General features: G+C 39.0%; 1 protein-coding gene across 1 annotated transcript; it reads right to left on the reverse strand.

Moving 5' to 3' along the window:
* Positions 1-1,941: 1,941 nt before the first annotated feature.
* Positions 1,942-23,650, reverse strand: TMBIM4 (transmembrane BAX inhibitor motif containing 4). The gene is made up of 7 exons (XM_047787140.1): positions 23,467-23,650; positions 11,455-11,563; positions 10,299-10,404; positions 9,075-9,108; positions 7,005-7,122; positions 4,176-4,221; positions 1,942-3,090 (listed from the first exon to the last, which is right to left on the reverse strand). Exons 1-7 carry the CDS (start codon positions 23,561-23,563, stop codon positions 2,884-2,886), a joined length of 717 nt encoding a protein of 238 aa, XP_047643096.1. The 5' UTR covers positions 23,564-23,650; the 3' UTR covers positions 1,942-2,883.
* Between the last annotated feature and the right edge of the window lie 3,318 nt (positions 23,651-26,968).

The following is a 26,968-nucleotide window of genomic DNA, read 5'->3' on the forward strand; positions in this document are numbered from 1 at the left end:
CTGCATCCTCATGGGTACCAGTCAGATTCATTTCTGCTGAGTCTGGAGTCTGCGTATTTTTATGTTCACTTGATGTAAAAAAATGAGGTTGCATGTGCCCTTTTATCCAGCAATTCTGCTTCTAAGTATATTCCTTTCCTAGGCAAACTCTCATATCTATGCACACTGCACACACACAGGGATGTACATGGCAGTACTGACCGTGATAGTAAAAAAGGAACCAGAGGGAGTTCCCGTAGTGGCGCAGTGGTTAACGAATCCGACTAGGAACCATGAGGTTGCGGGTTCGGTCCCTGCCCTTGCTCAGTGGGTTAACGATCCGGCGTTGCCGTGAGCTGTGGTGTAGGTTGCAGACGTGGCTCGGATCCCGCGTTGCTGTGGCTCTAGCACAGGCTGGTGGCTACAGCTCCGATTCGACCCCTAGCCTGGGAACCTCCATATGCTGCTGCAGGAGTGGCCCAAGAAATAGCAAAAAAAAAAAGACAAAAAAAAAGACAAAAAAAAGGAACCAGATAAAAATCATTGCCAGAAGAATTATGAATAACTATGGTTCATTTACGAAATATAATAAATACTCTAAAACAGTTTTTTTCAAACTTCTTGGTCTTGTAATCTCTTTATACTCTTAGAAATTACAATATTTGTCATATCAGAAATTAAAACAAATTTTTAAGTTTACTTATCATTTTAAAAAGATAAATTAATTAGAGGTCTCTGATTTTTATTAAAGAAACTACATTCCCCAAACCAAACAATAATTTGCTGGAAAAAATGGCACTGTCTTACATTTTTAAAATATCAAATATGCATTTGCTTATTTAGTATCTTTAGTCACAATTCAATACATTCTGTTTTTAGACTGACAATAATAACAATAATAGCAGCTGACATTAATAAACAATTTATATGATATATCCATCTCATTTAATCCTTACAACATCCCAGTAAAGGTGTTATTATTCCCACTATAAAGATGAGGTAAAAGATCAAAGTACAGAAAGATAAGTAACTTGCCAAAGGTCACATAATCAGTTGGTGACGCTCTTCTGATACTATGTTAACCGTGAGCACAGCATCATGCAATTGGGTATTCAACAATTAACTGATAGTGATGGAGTCAAATTTACATTTGAAACTCACCAACGGCTAAATCTATATTCTACTAATTTACTTCAGTTTACTAGCTGGGAAAATGCTTACTGAGTATTATAGGCCGAGTTGTATCCCCTAAAAATTTGTACGATGAAGTCTGGTTTAGTCTATTCAAGCAGACATAACAAAACATGGGTGGTGTTTACTAAGAAAAACTGGTAGTGTTTATAAAAAAAATTATTTCAAATTTAGTTCTGATCAAGGTGCTGGCAGATTCTGTGTCTAGTTAAAGGCCCTCTTCCTGGTCCATAGACTGTGCTTTTTGCTGTCACCTCACATGGCAGAAAGGGTGAGGGAATCTCTGGGGTCTCTTATAAAAGCACGAATCCCATGCATGAGAACTCCATCCCCAAGACCTAATCACATCCCCAAAGCCCTACCTCCTCACCATCACAATAGGCATTAGGTTTCAATACAGAACTTTGGGGGACACAAAGCACAAACATTCAGACCACTGCAAAGTCCTAACTTCTAGTACCTCGGAATGTGCCTGTTATTTTGGAGATAAGGTCCTTAAAGAAGTAATTAAAGGAAAATGAGGTATTAGGATGGACCCTAATCCAATATGACTGGTATCCTTCTAAGAAGAGGAAATGTGGACACAACAGGCACAGAAAGAAGTCCATATGAAGATACATGGAGATATCCATCTACCAACCTCAGAAGAAACCAGCCCTGCTGCCACCTCGACCTCAGCCTTTTAGCCTTTGGAACTGTGAGAAAATAAATTTCTGTTTAAGCCATACAGTCTGTGGTATTTTGTTATGGCACTCTAGCAAACTAATCTGCCAAAGTTTCACTAGCCACTGATATCCTGCTATAATTTTTTTTTTTTTTTCCTTTTTGGCTGTACTTGTGCCATGTGGAAGTTCCTGGGCCAGGGAACTGCTGTAATTTTTAAATGAAACTTGTACCAAATGTTAAATTTGATGTCAAAATATCTGTGAAGCAGACTTTTAATTTTTAATACATCATTTTATAACTAAATGTCATTAACATTTTAAAATAATTTTATTATAATACTGAATAACTTTGTGGAATTAATCTTTTATACTTTTTTCCTTTCTAAATAAGATTAAAATATGGTAAAAGGAGGTTTATACTAAAGTATAAATAATGGTAAAGACACAAGTACTTTAAAATCAAAATCATATCTAATATTATCTACTTAAGGGAAATTTAGATAAAATCACTAGACAAAGGTAAATTGATAGCATTTATCTACTCAAGAAGTTTTATTTATTTAGTAGTAGAAAGTCTACTATTTATTTACGGCCACACCTACAGCATATGGAAGTTCCTGGGTCAGGGACTAAACCTACATCACAGCAGGAACCTGAGCCGCTGCAGTGACAACACTGGATCCACAAACCACAGCACTACAAGAGAAGTCCCATGAAATTATTTTTGAATTGCAAATGAATCATCTATATATGGCAAATTTAAGATTGAAAAAAATTCAAAAACAGAATTTTGTTATCTCTTATCTCAGATTCCAAATCAAGGATTTAGAAATGAGACAACATAAATAGCAAGATTTATATTACTGTTATATAATCTAGTAATTATATATTTAATATATATTACATATAATTACAATTTCCATTATGTAATACTAATACAATGTCACTATCTTACTATATTACAGTAATAGCTCAGAAGTACATAGCATAGTTGATTACATTTCGAACTTTATTACTTAATGAATCCATTTCTATATACTGCTTTCAATCACTTTTTATTAACTGCTTCCAAAACCCGCAACAGGTGCAGGAATAGGTTGATGATATCTAAGTAGAGGCTGATGGCAGCTAATACATACTCTTCAGGTGACAGCCTATGCATCAGGGAGTGTGTGTCATAGATGATGAATCCGCAGAAAAGAAGAGCTCCTACAGCAGCCAAGACCAACTCCATTGTCTCACTGTAAAAAAATACCTACAGGCAAGAGAATAAAATAATAATTTTATATTTAAGAACAGCACTAAGAATACTTAAGTTACTTGTTCTAAGTTATATATGCTATTTAATAACTACACAACTTTGAATATAAGTGTTAAAAGCAGAAAAAGGTGGGAGTTCCCACCATGGCTCAGCGGTAATGAAGCCGGCTAGTACCCATGAGGACATGGGTTCAATTCCTGGACTTGCTCAGTGGGTCAAGGATCCGGTGTTGCCGTGAGCTGTGGTGTAGGTCACAGATGCGGCTTGGACCCTATGTTGCTGTGGCTGTGGTGTAGGCCAGCAGCTAAGCTCTGATTTGACCCCTAGCCTGGGAACCTCCATATGCCAAGGGTACGACCCCCAAAAAAGAAAGAAAAGAGAGGAAAAGAAAAGAGGAAAAGGCAAGGCAGGTCTACCCTCATTTCTACTGGATAAAAAGGTAAATGGATGAATCAATGGATAGCCTCCTTTCTATTAAATTACCTGACTTTGAACAGTAACATTCCAAACATAAATTATTTAAAAACATATTTCTTTTTCAGTATTACTTGTGCCACTTGAAGGTTAGCAATTAAAATGTGGGCCCTCTTTCTATGTAATTTAACTCATTCGTTCATTCAGCACTCTCTCAAGCAATAATGTTAATATAAGGCCCTGATTTTTAAAATAGTGTATATATGTGTATATATATATATATATATATATATTTATTTATTTTGGATTTTTAGGGCCACACCCGCAGCATATGGAGGTTCTCAGGCTAGGGGGCGAATCAGAGCTGTAGCTGCTGGCCTACACCACAGCCACAGGAACATGGGATCTGAGCCGTGTTTGCGACCTACACCACAGCTCACGGCAACACCAGATCCTTAACCCATTGAGTGAGGACAGGGATGGAACCCACAACCTCATGGTTCCTAGTCAGATTCATTTCCGCTGCACTATGACAAGAACTCCTAAAATAGTATTTTTAAATCATTCTATATACAATGTTCCAGATAATTATAACTAAGCATCCTACAAAAAGGTGCTTCTTACAGCTTTTTGAGATTTCAAGTTACCATTCTAAAACAACTTACCTTTAAGATCCCTGATAAGCACAAAATCCACAAAACAGCAAATAGTCTATAAAAACAAAATAATAATTTAGAATATTGTTCATAACTAAAAAACTTTGAAAACCCATTCAACATTTTCTGAAGAAATAAATCCATCCTCATATTTGCCAAAGAATAATTGAAATGTAAGAATTCTTAAACATACAATGACTACTACAGAATATCCAGAAACTGAGAGAACAGCTACCGATTCAACATTGTTTTTTTGGTGTACAAAACTAGCTAAAAGTATCATTTTTAAAGTTTTCAACTGGAACATAAAGGTAATGTTGATAGAAGCTAAATATCACTAGATGTATTTTAACTCAAAGAGCTATATAAAACTTCTAGAAAATATATAAACAAGGAGTTCCCGTCGTGGCTCAGTGGTTAACGAATCCGACTAGGAACCATGAGGTTGCAGGTTCGATCCCTGGCCTCGTTCAGTGGGTTAAGGATCCGTCATTGCCGTGAGTTGTGGTGTGGGTCGCAGACGTGGCTCAGATCCCGTGTTGCTGTGGCTCTGGCATAGGCTGGCAGCTACAGCTCTGATTGGATCCCTGGCCTGGGAACCTCCATATGCCATGGGAGCGGCCCAAGAAATGGCAAAAAGACAAAAAAAAAAAAAAATATATATATATACACACACACACACATACACATATATATATACAAATAAAACATAATTGCATTTTTAAACCAAGTAACAATAACAAATTATTCTGTGAACATGCATATCCATTAAAATTTCCATGGAATTCCCATCATGGCTCAGTGGAAACGAATCTGACTAGCATCATGAGGATACAGGTTAGATCCCTGGCCTCACTCAGTGGGTTAAGGATCTGGAGTTGCTGTGAGCTGTGGTGTAGGTCTCAGATGCAACTGCTGGATGCTAGTCAGGTTTGTTACTGCTGAGCCATGATGGGAACTCCAAGACTATCTATTTTTACAATCACTTTAAAATATAATATTTAGAGCAAAAATAACAATAATGTAGGAGTTCCCGTCATGGCGCAGTGGTTAACGAATCCGACTAGGAACCATGAGGTTGCGGGTTCGGTCCCTGCCCTTGCTCAGTGGGTTAACGATCTGGCGTTGCCGTGAGCTGTGGTGTAGGTTGCAGACGCGGCTCAGATCCCACGTTGCTGTGGCTCTGGCGTAGGCCAGTGGCTACAGCTCCGATTCGACCCCTAGCCTGGGAACCTCCATATGCCGCGAGAGCGGCCCAAAGAAATAGCAAAAAAATAAAAAAATAAAAATAACGTAGTATGAGGTTTATAACACACGTGGAACTAAAAATTATGGCAACAACAGCACAAAGGTAGAAGAAAGTGGCATGAGTATGCTAGACATGAAAGAGGAATACATAGCCAGAGAGCATAAACCTTAAAGCAGTGAATGTCTACCATGCCCAAGAATGAAGAAAGGAGCGCTCAGGAACTGAAGCAGTTTTAACAGTCACCCCCCGACCCCCTCCCCAAACATCACAGAGTATAGGCGAATGAACAGCTAGAGAACAGTGTTTTCAGAGAGGGATCGAGTCTCTGCTGAGATAAGGAAAAAGAAAGAATCTATTCTGAAGAGGCTGAAATATGGGGAAGACTGTTTACCAGAACAGGGGTTCTAGAGACTCTAGCAGAGTGGATGGGAGGAAAGGGCACAGTTAGAGACTGGGATGGCAAAAAGATTCAGAGAGCAAATCTTTCACCATATAGACCACACAAATATGGATGAAACATCCCCTACACAAATAGACAAAATAGGAAACGAGAAAAAAAATTTGCCTCTCCTTAAATCAAACTCCATCCTAATACAACTATTTAAGCATTCTACACAATTGTCCGTGTTGGCTGACCAACTATAATTTATGCCAACAGAGGCTTCTGGTAATCTGAATTACTAAGAAAAAAAGAAGGAGGAAAGAAAGTTTTTTGCAAGAGCAGACCATTTGCACATTTTTAGTGTTGCAACAAGACAGAGAGCAGAAAATGTTTGGGTGATTATGTGCCAAGAGGAAGACACTATGAGCTTAGGAAAGAGTCTACGCATTCTTCCCAAGGTGAAGGCAACACCACTATCCTAATATAAAAAGTCATTCCATGTATTTATGAGTTTTTTTTTTTTTTCTTTTTGGTCTTTTTGCCATTTTCTTGGGCCGCTCCCGCGGCATATGGAAGTTCCCAGGCTAGGGGTCTAATTGGAGCTGTAGCCACCGGCCTACGCCAGAGCCGTAGCAACGCGGGATCCGAGCCGTGTCTGCAACCTACACCACAGCTCACAGCAACGCCAGATTCTTAACCCAACTGAGCAAGGCCAGGGATCGAACCCGCAACCTCATGGTTCCTAGTCGGATTCGTTAACCACTGAGCCACGTCGGGAACTCCTGTATTTATGAGTTTGAAGAAGGGTACAGGTTAATTTAGATAGATCAAAAAGATTTTAAAGTTCATGCAGACATTTCCAGTACCTTGGTCAATTACCTTGCTTTTGCCACAAAAATGTGGATGGTAACATTAAGATGAAGATCTAAATAATTAACACCATTTATAAAGCATGTAAGTCTAGCCTCTCTAGAAAGCTGATTTCTTTAGCATTCATTTCGCTTTCTATATAATGGGGAAGCAAATGACTCAAAGCCACTTTCCACCCTAGTATGTTCTGGGAGAGTGGGGCCTGGCCCCAGGTCTCAATGATATGACCTCTCATTACCCTCCATTTTAAAAGTACTCAAAGCTAACAGCATAGTGCATCTCTCAAAACTAGGTAATATTAAAGATCTCTAGCACAGCCATGAAATACATAACTTACCCAGCTCCAAATTTGCTGAAATCTCTCTTAGATTGTAGAGTATATACAGTCAAACCAAGAAATACTGCAGTAGTCAGTATAAAAGCTTGCAGAACAATATATACATCATAGAAAGTAACTGTAAAATTATAAAAGATTAAAAAATATATAAACCCTCAATATATAAAAGGTTTTTTCTTCTGTCATTTAACAGAAATGCTTTATTTTGTCCTATACTACTTGCCAATAAGAACAATTATAAAAAGACTCCTTATTCAGCCTTGCATACTGGTACAGTAAAACCATACTCATAATGTAATAAAAAGGCTCCAAAATAGACAACCTAAGGGAGTCACGTTATTATGAAGTTAAAGAAATGACTGGAGAGACATTACACAGCCAGCTGGTTAGGAGTCTGAGGGATATGGTGAAATGATTCTCACTCCTCCCCGTCTCAATTGCAGTTTATCACCATCTGTTGTGATCATCAATGGCTTAAATATCAACAGGGATAATTCTGGGTCCTGAGGCTGGCTACGAATTCCTGGGCAAGAAAAATATTGAGGCTGTCTGAGGTCTGGCATTCACCAAACCTACAGGGAACAGAAACCAACCACAAATTGCTTTATATCCACATCTGCATTATCTTGGAGTACATTATTGGGGGTTTACTGAATATATACCAAATTCCCTCCTGTAATTTTAGAATGACCATCTGGATTAATTATGGCTATTGTAATACAACTGCTTAACATCTTAATAGAATGCTAAATTACAACCTCTTTGAAGTTAAGTTCGGGAGTTCCGTTGTAGCTCAGCGGTAACAAACCGACTAGTATCTATGAGGACGCAGGTTCGATCCCTGGCCTTGCTCAGTGGGTTAAGGATCTGGCGTTGTGGTGAGCTGTGGTGTAGGTCACAGCATACCTCAGATCCCACACTGCTGTGGCATAGGCTGGCGGCTGCAGCTCAGATTCCCTAGCCTGGGAACTTCCATATGCCACGGGTTCAGACCTAAAAAGCAGAAAAACAAACAAATTAGTTAATTAATCAAAGTCCTTTGAACCCAAAACCATTAAATAATTTTTGATTTTTCAGGGATTAATAATCCAAGTTCTTTCTATTTCCAAAAGCTACATAACTGGGATTTTCTCTATTTATGCCATTACAGGATTAGTAAGATGAATGCAGAAAAGATAAAATCACTTTTGCTTCTTTTCAGAAATTTCAGTGTATGATTAGATGGGTTCCAATAAACCTGAAATAAATTTCTCTCCTACATCCCTTACAAATGGTGGGAGCCAAGGAGAATAGAGATGGACTTGGTAATAACATTAATAGTAAGTAACATCAGTAGGTAATAACAAATAACAAGTTAATAATACTTCCTTTCTATGTTGAGAAATTTCAATCCTATTTATTTTAGTAGTTTCTATTACTTATTTATATTCTGAATGTTTTATTAAAAAAAAAAAGGATTACCAAGCAATATACAGATTCAATCAAACTTGCACAAAGAAGTTAAAATCAATATGACAAAATAGGAAGAGATAAATATATTAACATAAGGGATAACAATTTACTGTTATTGAGAGGTCTAGTCAATTCTCACCTTTTTGGTACCACAGAATAAACATTTTGAGACGATCAAAATTTTTATTGTTAATAAACCACGAAATTTTTTATTCGAGGCTTACATTGTGTACATCAAGAAATTATAACAGACTTCTCCTTTCAAATGCTGAGCTCTTCTGAGTACATGGCTCAAAATGTTATCAGTTCTTCCAAAAACTGATTTAATTTCCTTTAAATAGCGAAAAGGTTAGCTATGGTTCTTACTTTTACAAATGGATAAACAAAATGAATATTTTTCTCCATTCCTACTGTTTTCCTAATTCTTTTCTACTTTCTTTAAACTCTGTTGAACTATATAAACATTTCATTTTTGTTACATTTAAGGAATTCTTCATCCAATGCTACATTTTTTAATATGACTTCCGTGATGTTAAGCTTTAGCCCCAAATACTTTTTTACCCAGATGATTTATCCATATTAAAAGCTGTACCATACAGAAGCACAATTATGGCTTACCAACAAAGGCCACAGTCAGAGCTTCTAACAGTGTCTAAAAAAAGAAAGTGAAATTACATAGATGCATGTGAAATGTATACTATGTCATTCATATGTTCTAATTTCCAGAAGTTCAATATTATTCTAAATGCATGATCTATGAAGTACACTGGTAAGTTAATAAGCCCACCGTGGAGTTCCCTGGTGGCTCAGTTGGTTAAGGAGCCATTGCTGTGGCGTCAGTTCAGTTCCTGGCCCAGGAATTTCCACATGCCATGGGTGTGGCCAAAAGAAAAGAAAAAAAAAACACAACCAAAAAACCAAATATGCCCGCCATAATGAAAATGAGACTTCAATTATTTGAGTGAGAATATTTAGATTCTAAATTATGATCCTATCACTTTAACTCAAGTTGATTTTTCATATCTGTAACAGGAAAATTCTAGAAATAATATAGAAAATTATATTTTTCTTACTCTCTATAATGTAAATAAAAGTTAAATTGCAAATCACATGCACATTTATAAAAACCTCACTATCCCACACAAACACAGGAAGAATAAAACATTTAGGTAGTATTATGGTGTGACAGAGTCTTGAAACATCTCTCCCAATAGCATTCACTCATTCTTCCCTAGTAACAGAATTTTTACTAAATGCACAGATGTTCAGATTAAACATTACATTTTTCAACTTCCCTTGCAGGTATATCTGGTCATAAAACTATATTCTAGTCAACAGAAGGTGGGTAGAGAGGTAAACAACTTTGAAAAGCAGAAACGCTTGCTCTCTTCTTTTCATTTTTTAAAATAAATGGATAGAATGTGGATATGGTGCTGAGCTATCTTACACCATGCAACACTTTAGAAATGTCTGAACCATAGCACATATCTGGGCTCCTGACAACCTTACTAAAGAGTCATTCAGCATCTTATTTAGGCCATTGCTAAGCTGTCATTGTTTAAGCCATTGTCATAAGTAGGTGAACCCATATCCTCAATAAAAGAGTCAGAAATACCAAGCTTCATCCTCTAGCTTTTCTTTCCCCTTAACTACATTTACACTTACTCTTGTTAGATTTTATATACCATCAGATAAATCATGTCATACAAATGAAGCCTTAGGATTCCTTAAAAACCTCATTAACTTTGTTCTGCTACTGTTAGATATGTATATGCATTCAATTAAATAAGTTTAAAACTCAGGAATAAGTGTTAAAGGAAAATATATTGTCAAAATACTCACAAATCCAAAAAGCAGATAGAGGTTAAGGGGATGCTTATGTCTGTTTAAAGTCAAGGCTAAAATCAATCCCAAAGATCCAAGGGCAAACACCAAAATTAAGGCAGGACTGAAAGACAAAAAATTAAAAGCATTCTCAAATTTAAAGATACCATAAATAGTATCTTTTATTAAATAGTATTCAATTTAATAAAATTTGTCTATGTGTTTGTCAAAGTACAATAAAAAAAATCTGGATCTATACCAAACTGTCAAAAGAAATTATTTTTCCATGTGGAAAATCTGAGGACTGTGATATGAAGAGGAGCAGGAGGATAAAAATTTCCCCACAATGAATGGGGAAGAGGTAGCCTTTTTTACTGCACGAACTTTACATCATATTTGAATAACTTTTATAATTAGCATACAGCTTTTTTCCTAATTAAAATACAATAAAAAACTATTAAATGATAAATGAACTTTAGATCTAAATACTTTTTTAGGATATTTACTATATAGCTGTAATTTAAAGAACTTTACTTCAAATAGCAAATTAATAGTTCAAGACTCCTCTTCTGTAAAGGGACAGAGGAAGGAAATGATCTACTTTTAAGAAACTACTCAGTTTTTATTTTTCCTTTCCTTTAATAGAAAGAATATATATTACTTTTAGCCATGGAAAAAAATTATTTTGGAGGTCAGATAAAAAAATTATTTTGGAAGTCAGATATAAAATTAGGGATGAATCATATGGAACTCCTTTAAAAACTTTTCAGTGAAATTTTCCTAGTTATGATCCACCACTAAGATAAACTAAATAAACTTTTTTTAAGTACCTTTATTTTTCAAGCACTGTCTTAGGCTTTGGGGACAAGGCGTAAGACTAATAAAAGCAAAAAAAAAAAAAAATTCAGACTTAAAAAAACTGTATACAGTAAAAATTCTTAATACTATTCCAGGAGATGAGGGTTCAATCCTATGAAACTATAAGCTAAAAAGTTCAGAGGTAAAAACCACGTTGTAGAACATTTTCCTTATCAAAACTTATTTACAAGAGTTAATTATGAACCTTTTCACATTCTAACCTCAAAAGGTAATGGAAAAAACTAGCTTTGTTATATTATGTCCTTTCATTCACATGCAGTGGCTGAAAGGGATTCAGAATCACATTATTACCTACCTTTCATGTACAAATGCTCGTACAGAATCAAAGTATAAAAAAAATGTAGATGTCATTGTAGTTAAGAGAACTTGCAGAGAAAGGATGCTGTAGACTTTTCTTAGAAAGGCTGAAAGAGAAAAAAATTACACATGACTATTCTCTCTAACATTTATTAGAGAACAGCAAGATCAAATTTCTTCTTAGAAACATTAAATTGATTTATGTATTCTTTCTTAAATCTTAACCCACATAATATAATCTGTAATTAAAACTAAAAGAAAAAAAAACACTCCAAAGACGTCAAAATGTAAGTGATAACTATACTCCAGGAAGCATGAGCTTAAAAAAATTAAGTTAATGGCCCAGAATATGTTTTCACCAAGATAAAAAAAAAAGCGTTAAATGCATATGTGTATAACATAAAACAAAGCAAAAGATTAAAAACATAATATTTTAAAGAACGAACCTATCTTGAAACTGAAAAGCAGAAATACAGAGTATACGGTCATAAATAAATTTTGTCTTTTTAGGGCCACACCCGCGGCATATGGAGGTTCCCAGGCTAGGATTGAATTGGAGCCGCAATGCTGGCCTACACCACAGCCACAGCAATGCCAGATTCGAGCCCTGTCTGTGACCTATACCACAGCTCCCGGCAACACCGGATCCTTAACCCACTGAGCAAGGCCAAAGATCAAACCTGCGTCCTCGTGGATACTAGTCAGATTCATTTCTGCTGAGCCACAACAGGAACTCCGGTTATAAATAAATTTTAAACAAATCTTAATTTCCAAGCAGTACAATTATTTCCCCCAAATGAAACTTATCCTTAAAAGGCAAATAATATGTAAGTTTACTTTCACTCACTTATTTTTATTTCTCATTTTTACGACCTCTGCCTCTAGCTTCTACATAAGAAATTCTTTCTTTCTGAATATTTTATCACCAACATCCATAAATCAACTCCAAAAAGTACTTATTACTAAAGTCTTCTGACGATATAAATAATACGGTGAACACTCAACTTACCACCAACTTCAGAAATAAAATATTAACAGTTCCTACCTCTCCCTAACATACTGCTAATCATCTTTCAAGATGAAGCTGTTCCCCAGTCTGAAGTCAATGTTCTGCCTCATGTTCCCAAGGGACCCTAAACATACTTCTAGTCACTTTATTCTACAGTGATAAGTCTACTTGTCCTTCACACCTATTAGACTCTAAAGACAAAAAAGCTCCTTAATAACAGGGAGCATGTCTTATTTTCATATAAGGAAATGGCACAGATTGAAATACTCATTAAATTTTATATTTTATTTATGTTATTGTCTTTTTGCCTTTTCTAGGGCTGCTCCCTCGGCACATGGAGGTTCCCAGGCTAGGGGTCTATTCAGAGCTGTAGCCGCCAGCCTACACCAGAGCCACAGCAACTCGGGATCTGAGCCCCGTCTGTGACCTACACCACAGCTCATGGCAACACTGGATCCTTAACCCACTGAGCAAGGCCAGGAATTGAACCTGCAACCTCATGGTTCCTAGTCAGATTCGTTAACCACTGAGCCATGACAGGAACTACTCATTAAATTTTAGTTGCCTTTAAATGAATTTATACTGAATTAACAAAAGATGAATTTTGCCAGCCAGGAAAAAGGTATTATTCTCAAACAATAATGGAGCCATATAACTTCCATAGAGCACTAGGTTTAGGCAAGAAAAACACTGCTGAATGACTTTTACCCAACAAAAGATGTGATATTTTCTTTTGACTCTCATGACAACACACATAAGTGTTCTCAAAAAAAATTCCTGGAGTTCCTGTCGTGGCTCAGTGGTTAAGGAATCCGACTAGGAACCATGAGATTGCAGGTTCGATCCCTGGCCTTGCTCAGTGGGTTAAGGATCCGGTGCTGCTGTGAGCTGTGGTATAGGTTGCAGATGCTACAGCTTCGATTCGACCCCTAGCCTGGGAACCTCCACATGCTGTGGGTGTCGCCCTAGAAAAGACAAAAAGACCAAAAAAAAAAAAAAAAATTCCTGCTAAAGACTTGGCTTCTCAAGGAACGATGAAGTGCTTTGATGGTGTGTCTGCCAAATTATCAAGTAATAAAATAAATATAAGAATAAAGGGATTTTCATAAACATTAAAGATTTAATCCTTAAAGGGCCCCCCCAAATTAAATCTTCATCAATGTTTCCTTTTGGCACCCTTTCCAAAACATAGTGAGTTTTTCCTAATGTCTTAAAAAGGTTTTAATGAACATATATCTTAAACACTGATTCACAGTCACAGTGTACATCAGTTCTACTTTTGCCTAGGGAGAGATCATCTTTCTTTTTCTTATTTATTTATTTATTGTCTTTTTACCTTTGCCAGGGCCGTTTTCGTGGCATGTGGAGATTCCCAGGCTAGGGTCAAATCGGAGCCGTAGCCACCCAGAGCCACAGCAACGCAGGATCCGAGCCGCGTCTGCAACCTACACCACAGCTCATGGCAACACCGGACGCTCAACCCACTGAGCAAGGCCAGGGATCAAACCCGCAACCTCATGGTTCCTAGTCGGATTCGTTAACCACTGCGTCATGACGGGAACTCCTTAATTTTTTAAAGTTTTACTGAAGTACAGTTGATTTACAATGTTGTGACAATTTCTGCTGTACAACAAAGTGATTCAGTTATACATGTAAACACATATATTCTCTTTCAGATCCTTTTCCCACAGAATACTGGGTAGAGTTCTCTGTGCTATACGGCAGGTCTCTGCTGGCCAATCATTCCATATACCTCAGTGTGCATATACCAATCCCAAACCCCAGTCCATCCCTAAGGGCCCCCCAAATTTTTGGTGACAATAAGTTTGTTTCCAAAGTCTGTGAGTCTGTTTTGTTCTGCAAATAAATTCATTTGTATCCATTTTTTAAAGATTCCACCTATAAGTGATATCATATGATGTTTGTCTTTCACTGTTAGAAAGAAGTAATCTGGAACAAAAAGGAGATTAACGGTATCCATCTCCACAACAGATCTACAACTTACTTTCTTAAAAAGGCCCTGATGTCTGCAAGTTTTGTGAAGTCATTTCCACCTTTTTCACAAAAGCAAAGAAAAGAATATAGTACTCCCATGGACAATGTTATCTGAGCTATCTTTCTGCAAATGTAATTGCTAAATCAAAAGGTCAAAACATTAGTTCCCCCAAGAGATTTTCTGGACTGTTTAAAAAGCCATATTCTTTAGTTTTGATACTCACACCATGCACCTTGTGTAACTCAAACCCATTGCATGTAACATATAGTCTCAATTAAGCAGTGAAAGTTTATGCCAATCCTTAACATTTTATGGAACTATTCTACAGTTCAAAACTGTATGTTTAATGTGTATTCGTATCCATATGTGTACAAGTGCATATGTGATAAAAGATTTAAAGAATACACACAAAGGTGTTAATAATGGTTTTCTCTGGGAATCACGACTGAGGATGATTTCCATGTTCAATTCTTTGCTAATTTGGTTTTTTAACATACCACCATTACTTTTGTAATAGAAAAACATATTAAAGAAACATATGCTAAACTAATACATCATAAAAATAATCCTTATGCATATCCCCTAGATCACAGCTTTTCTATATACTCTTTTTAAAATGGGAACTTCAATCAAATCCCACAAAAAAGCAACATTTGACACCTATTTTGAATAACATAAAAAGTGGCAAAAGGTATACATACACAGCTCACAGAGAAAAATAAAAGATCTGATTGATATGAAAAGAATACAAGCCAAACGGCAATCTTTTTTTTTTTTTTTTGAGTCCTAATTTCTGCCCTTCTATTTCTCCCCCTTCTACTCAAACTTAACAGGCTAAAATAGGAACTCATCACTTCTATTCAAATCGGTAACCAGAACCAGCATCCCCAAAGCCAAAAATGTCAGTCATCTCTGATTCCCCTCCCTCTTCTCAATCCATCAGCAACTACTTCCACTTGCAAAGCTGAACACATCCACCTCTTTGGCTTCCTCTGCCACCTCTCCAGTCAGTCTGCAGGACCATCCACCCAGACTATAGTAGCCTTCTAACTAACCTCCAGGCTTTCATTGGTCCCACCTATTGTCCCAATCCATTCTCTACACAGCCGTCAGCAATCTTTTTGTAAAGTAATCCACATCATGTGACTCCCTGCTTACTTTTAAAGGTTTTCCTTCCACTTAGAATAAAACTTTGAAGTTTTTATGGGGCTTACAAGACCCTACGTGATATAGAACTTTTCTAACCTCATCTCATATTATTTTTCCTTTTCCTCAACATGATTTACCCACACTAGCTACCTTTTTGTTCCCCAAACATGCCAGATCCTTCCTGCTTCTGGGACTTTGCCCTTGCTGTTTCCTCTGTCTGGAATACCCTTATCACTCTTTACATAGAATGATGGTTTAAAATATGCCCATAACTCTTGACACTCCTTTTAGGTGACTTACTTCTAACAAAGAGAGTAAGGCAGAAGCGGCAGTGTGTGTTATTTCTAAGATTAAGTCATAAAAGATAACATCTGTCAATTATATTGGAAAAAAAATGTGAGGCAATATGGCTACCTACTTGCTCTTTCTTAGATTACTTGCTCTAAGGTAGTATTTCTCAACCACTTTTTTTTGGTCATTGTCCATCTAAGATGTCTGCTGAACATTATTTTCCTAACAGTCCCCGAATAAAAATCTAATGCCACAAATATACTGTACATCTTTTTTTTTGTCTTTTTTTGCCATTTCTTGGGCCGCTCCTGCGGCATATGGGAGGTTCCCAGGCTAGGGGTCCAATCGGAGCTGTAACCACCAGCCTATGCCAGGGCCACAACAACGCAGGACCCGAGCCGCCTCTGCGACCTTCACCACAGCTCACAGCAACGCCGGATCCTTAACCCACTGAGCAAGGCCAGGGATCAAACCCGCAACCTCATGGTTCCTAGTCAGATTCGTTAACCACTGTGCCACGACGGGAACTCCCACAAATATACTGTACATCTTTTGGGTATCACAACTCTTTGGAAGGCTACAAACCATTGAAATATCTGAGATGTTTTGCTCTCCACTTCAGGAACCAATTTTCACCCTCCTGGAGGCAATACAGTCCCCACTAAGAATGTATGCTCTAGAAGCCAGCTGCCAATGTTGTGAGAAATCTCAAGTAGCCCTCTGGAAAAGTGAAGTGGGAAAAGTGAGGTCTCCTGTCAACAGCCAGTGAGAAAATGAAGGCACCTGCTAACAGTGATGTGACTAAGGCTTCTTGGAAACATATCCTTGAGCACCAGTCAGACCTTCAGATGACTAGGGCCCCAGCCAACGTCTTGACTATAACCTACGACAAACCCTCTGCTAGAATCGCTTAGATGTTTGGCTCTTAGAACTTCATAATAAATGTTTATTCAAGCCACTAAGTTTTGTGGTAATTTGTTACACAGCAATAGAGACTCATACAGATTTTGGTACCTCTACCAAAAACCTAAAATGTGGAAGAGGTTTTGGAACCAGATATTGGGTAGAAGCTGGCAGGTCTTTGAGGTAAAAGCATGTAGAAGCATGATGCCTTTAAGGAGACTGTGGAGGGCTTAAAGTGAGCAAAGTCTTATGGAAACTGGAAGAAAAAAAAACCTTGTTATTGCTGACAAAAAATTTTAGCAACACTGTCACCTGTGGGAACATGGAAAGTAGAAAATGTGCTTAATAGATAGAGCATACACTTGCTGGCTTCTTGCTGCTCGCATCAAAATGTGAGAAGAGATAGAGAATGTGACTGTAAAATCTTTTGTTAAACCCTCGCAAATGGGAGTTCCCATCGTGGCTCAGCTGTGAACGAACTTGACGAGGATCCATGAGGATGAGGGTTCAATCCCTGGCCTTGCTCAGTGGGTTAAGGATCCAGCGTTGCAATAAGCTGTGGTACAGGTTGCAGACTCGGCTCTGATCTGGTGCTGCTGTGGTTGTGGTATAGGCTGGTAGTTAGAGCTTCGATTTGACCCCGAGCCTGGGAACTTCCCTATTCGAGTGTGGCCCTAAAAAAGAAAGAAACAAAACAAAACAAAATCTCACAAATATCCAGCCGTGTACCTCAGAAAAACCATTCAAACCACTGGGCTTTGAGAGACTTGAGGAAAGAGTCACTCATCAGTCTCGGCCTCATCATCTCAGCCAAAACTTACTCTAAGACATTTGGGTGTGGCTTTTATCTAATGGAGTGAGCCTAAGAAAGAATCACAGGCAACTTGTTTTTTGAAGAACTTAATTGTCAAAAATACCACCAAATTATGCCTGTTCTACCACTGGATGTTGGATATGTGGATACAGAGCCATACCTGAACTTGATTTAGATGACAAGGTTCTGAACTTTGCACTGATGCTATAATGGGATTCGACTCTGGCGGGTGGGGGGGGGGGGCAGAGGGTGTCTTAGCTTGCAAGTGGAAGAAAGATAAATAATTTATAGCCAGAGGGAAGACTGTGGTGGTTTAAAACATGCCTATAAGTATGTGACGCTTACCTTCAAAAGGTGGAGCCTAAATACCCTCCCCTTGAATGTGGACTGGGCTTAAGAACCTGCTTCTAATAAACAGAATAAGGGAGATGTGACGGTGGGTGTGATTACAATGTCTAAGGCATAAAAGACACTACTTCCCTGATGATCTCTCATGCATTGTCTGCTCTTGGGGAAGCCAGCCACCTTCCCAAGAAAATACTCAATCAGTCTATGGAAAGGGTCATTGGCAAGGAACTAAGGCCTTCTGTCAACATCCGCATGAATGAGGTTTCCAGGAAGCAGATCCTTTAGCCCAGCCAAGCCTTCAGCTGACTATAGCCCCAGCCCACATCTTTTGTCTTTTTGCCTTTTAGGGCCACACCCATGGTATATGGAGGTGTCCAGGCTAGCGGTCCAATCGGCACTGCAGCTGCCACCCTATGCCAGAGCCACAGCAACACAGGATCCGAGCCGCATCTGCAATCTAAACCACAGCTCATGGCAACACTGGATCCTCAACCCACTGAGCAAGGCCAGGGATCAAACCTGTCCTCATGGACTCATGGATGCTAGTCAGGTTTGCTAACCCCTGAGCCATGATGGGAACTCCCCAGCCCACATCTTTAGTGGACTCTCATGAGACACCCTGCACCAGGACCACCTCACTAAGCCTCTCTCGGATTCCTGATTCTCAGAAACTATGCGAGGGAATAACTATTTGCTATTTTAAGCTACTAAATATGGGAGTAATTTTTAATAAAGCAATACATAACTAATATATCTGGCTAGCTCTCATATAACTGTCTCCTTTAAGAGTTCTTTCCCAGACTATCCCCTAACTGAAATAGCTGCCATTCTAGACCCTACCTAGTGTCTATTCCATCACTGTTTCTTTTCTTCAGAGAAATTACCACTGCTAGTAATCTATGTATTTGCTTACCCTTTTAGGGTCTGTCTCCCCAACTTCCCCACCAAACAACAACTCTAGGAGGACTAAAATATTATCTGGTTACTGCTATATCCTTAAAATAAAGTTTTATAAATTAAGAAAAATGTTGACCTTCACTCACCTAGCTAAAGAAAAGTAGATGAAAATAAAATACCATTGTTTATTACCCACCACAAGAGTCAGTAAACTCTGGCCAGGACCAAATCCTGATTTTATCATCACCTGATTTTATAAGCAAGGTTTTACTGGGCACGGTCACACTCTCATTTGTGTGTCCTTCCAACAATGCTTTTGCCCTACAATGGCAGAGTTGAGTAATTGCCACAGGCACCGTTTGGCCCCACAAAGCTGAAAACATTTACTATTTGGCCCTTTGTAGAAAATGTTTGCCAACCCCTGATCTACCAGATTGCCACTTATTAAAATGTTTATGATCTCAGCGTTGGCCAGGGTGGGAAAAAAGGTACCCTCGTAGATTGTTTGCTGGACAGTCGACAGGTGCATTTTCTTGGAGGATAATTACTGACATCAACCAAAGTTAAAATGCACAAACTCTTTGGACTCAGTAATTCCACTTCTAAAAATTTATAGAGCAATACTTGGAGAAATTCACAACAATGTGGAAGAACGATCCCTAAAGCACTATTTGGAGGAATAAAAAGAAAAGCAACATCTAAGTATCCATCAGAAGATGATTAAATAAATTACAGTACATACATAATATAGAAGATCACTATAGGTAAAAATAATAAAGTTATATGTATATACATATTTTTAAATATAAGATCTACTAAGTGAAAATACAAAGTTGCAAATTATTATTAAAAAATAAGCCCACAGGAGTTCCTGTGGTGCTGTCTCTGCCGCGGCTCAGTTCAAGTTCCTGCTGAGGCACAGTGTTCAATCCCCCAGCCTGGCGCAGTGGGTTAAGGATCCAGGATCAAGCCTTGTTGCCACAGCTGTGGCACAAAGTGTGGCTGCGGCTTGGATTCGATCCCTGGCCTGGGAACTTCAATATGCCACAGATGTTGCCAAAAAAATGTTAAAATAAAAAATAACCCAAAGATCATAACATTGTGCTTCTGAGTCTACAAAACAGTAAGCTTAGTGTTTCAAAAATATAAATATGGTATATTGCCAAAATAGACTAGTTTAATAGACTACTATACATAACATTTACATAACAACAAATTATATAAACTAGCTTATTTGACACCATGAAAGTGCTCAAGGAGAGACTGTACTCAGATTTCATTCTCAAATAATTTCTCTGTAGCTTCATGATTTGTTGTTTTCCAATAAGCCTTGGAATTTTTTTTAATTATAGTTGACTTACTATGTTGTGCCAATTTTTTTAATTAAAGTAAGCCTTGGCATTTTAAATGTATAATATTCCAAAAGCATTTTCCAGAAGACATACACATTATATTTTTAAAGCAATCCCTTTTTACTTCATGAAAGGGTAGTGAGGAAATAAAAGTTTTGGAAGTCACAGTTGCTCTCCTTAAAGTATTAGTTAGGCTGGCTGGCTTAATTTGCTTAAAAAAAAAATGTGGGGGGGGGGGTTCTGTTTTATCTTTTAATTAGTTAAAAAAAAAAAAAAAAGCCACCCAGGGACATATGACATACCACTTTTTAACAAAGATGTAGTCAGTTTAGTTACCAGCCCAATTACCCTGACACAGGGTTCCTAAAACTCTTGTAGTTTTCTGGGTGGCAGGAGTGTCTTTTGTCCTAAAAAGATGACTCTGGGTGGGCTCCTGGATAAGAGCTGTCCCTGGAAAGAAGGAGCCGTGATTAGAAGCTTGGAATTTTCAGTCCTGTACCACATTCTCTTGAGAAAGGAGAAGGGCTGAAAAAGGACTTAATCATTGATCAGGCCCATGTGATGAAGCTTCCATAAAACGCCAATAGTTTGGGAGTTCCCACTGTGGCTCAGTGGGTTAAGAACCTGACACAGTATCCATGGGGGTGTAGGTTCAATCCCTGGCCTTGCTCAGTGGGTTGAGGATCTGGCATTGCCATGGTCTTGGATCCTCAGCAGCTGCAGCTCTGATTCAACCTCTGGTCTGGGAACGTCCATATGCTCTAGGTGTGGCGGTAAAGAGATTTAAAAAAAATGGTGGGGAGGGAGGTCCGTCATAGCTCAGCAGTAACGAACCCAACCAGTATCCATGAGGATGCGGGTTTGATCCCTGGCCTTGCTCAGTGGTTAAGGATCCAGCATTGCTGTGAGCTGTGGTGTAGGTCGCAGATGAGGCTCAGATCCAGTGTTGCTGTAGCTGTGGTATAGGCTGGCAGCTGCAGCTCCAACTGAAACCCTAGCCTGGAAGCTTCTATATGCCACACATGTGGGCCTAAAAAGCAAAATAATAATAATAATTTGGGGTGTGGAGGGCTTCCAGGTTGGTGAACACAGCCTCATACCAGAAGGGTGATGCACCCCAACTCTATAAGGGCAGAAGCTCCTGTGCTTAGGGCCCTCCCAGACTTCATCCTATATATCTCTTCATCTGGCTGTTCATCTGTATCATTTAATAAACCAGTAAACCTGAGTGTGTTTCCCTGAGTTCTGTGAGCCACTCTCACAAATTTATCAAACCTAAGGAGGGGTGATGGGAAACTGATTTGTAACCAAGTATGACAGAAGTTGTAGGTAACCTAGGGACCTAGTGCTTGCACTAAACATTTAAAGTAGGGTAGCAGTGGAGTTCCCATCGTGGCTCAGCGGTAATGAACCTGACTAGCAACCATGAGGAGGCAGGTTCGATTCTGGCCATGCTCAGTGGGTTGAGGATCTGGCGTTGCCGTGAGCTGTAGTGTAGGTGGCAGCTGTAGCTCTGATTTGACCCCTAGACTGGGAAGTTCATAAGCTGCAGGTGCAGCCCTAAAATGCAAAAAAAAATAAAAATAAAAATAAAAAATAAAGTAGGATGGCAGCAGTCTTGTGGAACTGAGTCCCTAACCCCTAGGATCTGACACTATCTCCTAGTGCTACGTGGTATCAGAATTAAGTTAAATTGTAGGACACCCAGGTGATGCCATGGAGAATTATTGGTGAGGGGAAAGCCACCACACTTTTGGTGACCAGAAATGTCAGAAGTAAAGGAGAAACAGAGGATGAAAAACCTTCCCTACTCAGTCAGGAGGGAAAAAACTCAGGTTTTTCATTAAAACACATGTGATCCAGCAACTCCTCTTCTGCATACAGATCAAAAAGAACTGATAACAGGATCCCATAGAAACCTGTACCCCTCTGTTTATAGCGGCAATAGTCATAGTCAGGTGGAAGTAACCCAAGTGTCCACCAACAGATGAATAAACAAAATGTGGTTTATACATACAATGGAAAATTATTCAGCCTTAAAAAGGAAAAAAACTCTGACATGCCACAAAATGAATGCACTTGCTAAAAACGTACTGATTGAAATATACCAGTCACAAAAAGACAAATACTGTATGATTCCAGTTAGATGAGGGATCTAGAGTGGTCGAATCCACAGAACAGAAAAGTAGAATGGTGGCTTCCTGGAGCTTGGGAAAGGGGAAAGTGGGAAGTTGTTTGCTGAGTATAGAGTTTGTTTTGCAAGATAAAAACATTCTGGTGACACTGTGAAAATGCTTAACATACTGTACTGTACTTAAAAATAATTAAAATGGTAAAATTTTAATGTTATGCGTATTTTACCACAATTTACAACTTTTTAATTTAAAAGCTGAGCCCACTTGCCAAAATAATTTCGAAATTCAATTCTAGAAATACAGATACTAGGAATCAAGATTCTCTGTGCATAACCTCTTCATAATTCCTCTTCCAGGACAAGTTCCAGCTGCCATATAGGATGAAAACCTGAGGCAGCTTCCGTGACCAACTGGCTGAACTAGAGCAGACAATGAATTCCACTTGCATGAAGCTGAGCATTTTAAATTCAAATAATTTCTGTCCACTGAACATTGCATAGTAACATAACTAACATGGTCTTAGGAAACTTCCATTTCCAGCAACTGCCTCAAAATGTTGAGTTCTAGGTCCTGCAGAGAAAAAACAGCAACGAAATAGATATGGTGCCTGCCCTCACAGATCTTACGATTCGGCAAAGACAGACAAGGGCATAGAAACTTGAAACGCTGTTCACCTGCTCTAAACCAAAAACATTCAAGCAGGTAACTCCTTTCAGGTGTGCGTCACAACGATCACATAATAAGCTTATTTTCACCGAAAAAGTAACCCTTGGTTTCTCTTAATTGAAAGATGCCAGATTCAGGCTGTGATATTTTCAGCTGTCCCTTTCTACACCCAAGAAGACTGAGGGACTCCAGATCAGGTGTCAAAGAGCACAGCGGGGCTACCACTTCTCCTCCCCCTCTGACCCCTGCGGAGGGAGGACGCTCTTCCTCCGAGATGGGGTACCCGCAGGGTCGGAAGGCTGCGGTCTGAACCCCTGGACTCAGGCGCTGTCTTCAGAGCACCACCGTGGGGGATGCTCGCCTCGGAAACCGGAAACCCGCCCCCCAGAGACCCGCAGCGCGCCTGACAGACGAGGGTGGCCGAGAGGGGCCCGGCGAGGGGCCACGTACCCATTCGGATGTGCACGCTGGCGGAGGCCACGCAGCTGCCATAGTTGAAGTCATCCTCGATCGAGGAGCAGGGGTAACGGGGGTCAGGGTCTGCCATGGCCGCGCGAAACCCCCAGCCGCCCAGCCGAGCCAGGGAGACGACGCCGGCACAACGGCCTCCAAGCCACTTCCGGAGGGAGGATCCAGCCCCAACTAGCCGAGCGGCGGCGGCCGAGCCAAGCCCCAGCTAATCGATGATCTCACCTCAAGAATCCAGTTAGGCTGAGAAGAAGGAGAGTGCTTTAGGTTAGGTTGGGAGAGAAAACGAGTTACATTCTCGGCGTCATCTGAAGTGTAAGTTTTCTCACATTTTCTTCCACAAGCTTCTTACATCGTCTGACATGGAAAGTTGCTAACGTGATAAAAGCGAAGACCTATTCATCCATTTATTCAACAAACACTCATCTCATTCATACACTCCACCAATAATCACTCTGGGGAGACACCTTTAATTACATTACTTTTATTGAAGTATAGTTGATTTTAATTACACTATCTTGTTGTTGTTGTTGGCCATGCCTGCAGCACGCAGAAGTTCCTTGGCCAGAAATCTCACTCGTGCCACAGCCGTGATCCAAGCCACAGCAGTGACAATGCCATATCCTTTAACTGCTGTCCCACCAGGGAACTCTTAACTACATGATCTTTAATAATAATAATCCCTAAACTTGTTGAGCACTTTCTATAAACCAGGCTTTCTGAATGAGATAATGCTTAGTCCTGGAATACAAATAGGAACCAACCAGGGAAGAGCAGAGTGATGGAGGTAGGTTCTCAAAGGACCAACATCTGCAAAGTGGCGTCTACCAGGGAGCAAAGTTCAGCTGGAATAGGCCACTGATGGCAAGGAATGAGGCTGAATAGATAAAGGCCAAATGTAGAATATGTTGGAAAGAGTCAAGACCAATGACGGGAAAGAGGGGATGTTGTCTTAATAAAACAAATCATGGTGACGAATAGGATGGATCAATGTGAACGATCATGGTATTGCTGTCATTCCAATATGAAGACAAGGTGTAGATATACCCAGAATATTATCATCTCAGGATTTCTTGGAATTTTTTTGATGAGTTTACTTTGATCTACCCACGATTGACATCCTCATTTTAACTGTAATACTCAAAAGTCTTAGCAGGCAGAATTTAGAATAGCTGTGGAACTGTCTATTCTGAAGCTAAATCTTTAAATTTGCTATTAGTGGAAGCTTTTTTCTAAAGAACTAACTTTGATTCCATAAAACAAGCAAAAAACCTTGTTTTTTATGATTTTACAGACATTTTAAAAACATTACTCATTTTAGTATGAAGTCATAGTAGGATTTATTATATAGAACAAGCCAGAGTTGGACTGGGAACCCATCCCATTGTCTTATTGACTAAAAGCAGCATTAACAAAGTTTGATCTCCTACCCGTTACCAGATGGATTGTGGATCTAAATGTGAAAGACAAAACAATAAAACTTTGAGAAGATGATATAGGAAAATATCATTATGATTTGGAGAAAAGCAAAGATTTCTGAAACCAGCAGTTAACCCCAAAGGAGAAGACTGAGAAACTAAAATATATTAAAATTAGCAACTTCTGGATGTTCCCTGGTGACCTACTGGTTAAGGACTCAGCACTGTCACTGCTATGGCACAGGTTACTGCTGTGGTGCAGGTTTGATCCCTTGCCAGGGAACTTCCACATGCCTCAGAGAACACCAAAAAAAGGAACTTCCAGTAATCTAAATACATGATAAGAGAGTAAAAAGCAAGTCATAGAATGGGGAAAGAGGAGTTCCCATCATGGCTCAGTGGAAACAAATCTGACTAGTATCCATGAGGACACAGGTTTGATGCCTGGCCTCTCTCAGTGGGTTAAGGATCCGGTGTTGCCGTGAGCTGTGGTGTAGTTCGCAGATGTGGTTTGGATCTGGCGTTGCTGTAGCTGTGGTGTGGGCCAGCAGCTATGGTTCCCATTCCACCCCTAGCCTGGGAACCTCCATATGCCATGGGTGTGGCCCTAAAAAGACAAAAAACAAAAAACAAAAAAAATGGAGAGAGATATTTGCATGCATGTAATATATATAATGCTCTTTCCAGAATATAAAAACAACTGTTACAAATCAAGAAAAAAATTTAAAAGGGAGAGAGAAAAAAAGAGACAAGCAGCCAATAGAAAAAGAAAAATAGGCAAACAGGCATCACACACAGACATACACACACCCCAAATGACTAATAAACATAAAAGATACACTCATTAATATGTTCACAGAAATGCACATCAGTACTACAATGAGATATCTCTACACATTCAAAAAATGGCTAAAATTAAGAGGTTGATAATACCAAATGCTGAAAAGTTTGTGGATTAACTAGAACTCTTCTTAAACTAGAATTGGCTTCATAGGCATGTAACTGTGCAATTGCTTAGGGTTCTGCTTTCAGAGGGAACTTGCACTTGATTTAATGCTCAATTGTCACAATTTTGAAATTCTTAATAATTTTGCCTTTGAACTTGTGTTTATAAGTAAAAGCACAACGGAGCAAGAGCAGAAGAGGTACACACAACGTATGCATGTGTACAGTCTTCCTTACCAACCATTTGCATATAGCATTCAAGAAGACCCATATGTACAGAATCCTATTAGACCTGCAATGCATGGAGTTAGGCTAGATTCAAAACCAGTACAAGATAAATATCTTACACCTACAACTTAGTAAAGGGAAGGAGAGGGAGGGTGCAGACAGTCTCAGGAGGCCGAGCTTTCCTTACCAACCAGAACTTACTTTGAGTGCAGAAATAAAGCGATGGTGTTCTAAGAAACATGAATGACCAAGGAATCCTATCATAACTTTTTCTGTGTGTTACTTCCAAGCATTAGGCAAACACTTACACTAAAAATGAAGGTATATAAGGAAAGGGAGAGATTACACAACCATAGTTTCTTTCCTTTCAGTCTATCCTTATCAGCAAGCTGAAGGTAGAGAGTATTGGTAGATTGTGCAAGTATCATGAAATGAAATAAAAATATTTGAGTTAGTATCCTGCAGCTTTTCCACAGTTGTAATAAGAATGAAATACATAGGCATGTACTAGCTATGAAATACAAATTGTGTAATTTTGGTGATTCCACATGAGTTTCCATTTAAAACTGGCATTGCACAGTATAAAGATCAGTGGGGAGTTCCCATCGTGGCTCAAGGGTTAAGGAACCCGACTAGTATCCATGAGAATGCAGGTTGGATCTCTGGCCTCACTCAGTGGGTTAAGGATCCAGGGTTACTGTGAGCTGTGGTGTAGATTGCAGATGCAGCTCGGATCTGGCGTTGCTGTGGCTGTGGTGTAGGCCAGCAGGTACAGCTCCAATTCCACCCCTAGCCTGGGAACCTCCATGTGCCACTGGTGCAGCCCTTAAAAAAAAAAAAAAAAAAAGATTAATGGGAAAATGTATGCTAATAATTTTAAATGATATTTTTTT

The sequence above is a fragment of the Phacochoerus africanus genome, chromosome 7 (genome assembly GCF_016906955.1).
Source record: "Phacochoerus africanus isolate WHEZ1 chromosome 7, ROS_Pafr_v1, whole genome shotgun sequence".
Lineage (NCBI taxonomy): Eukaryota > Metazoa > Chordata > Mammalia > Artiodactyla > Suidae > Phacochoerus > Phacochoerus africanus.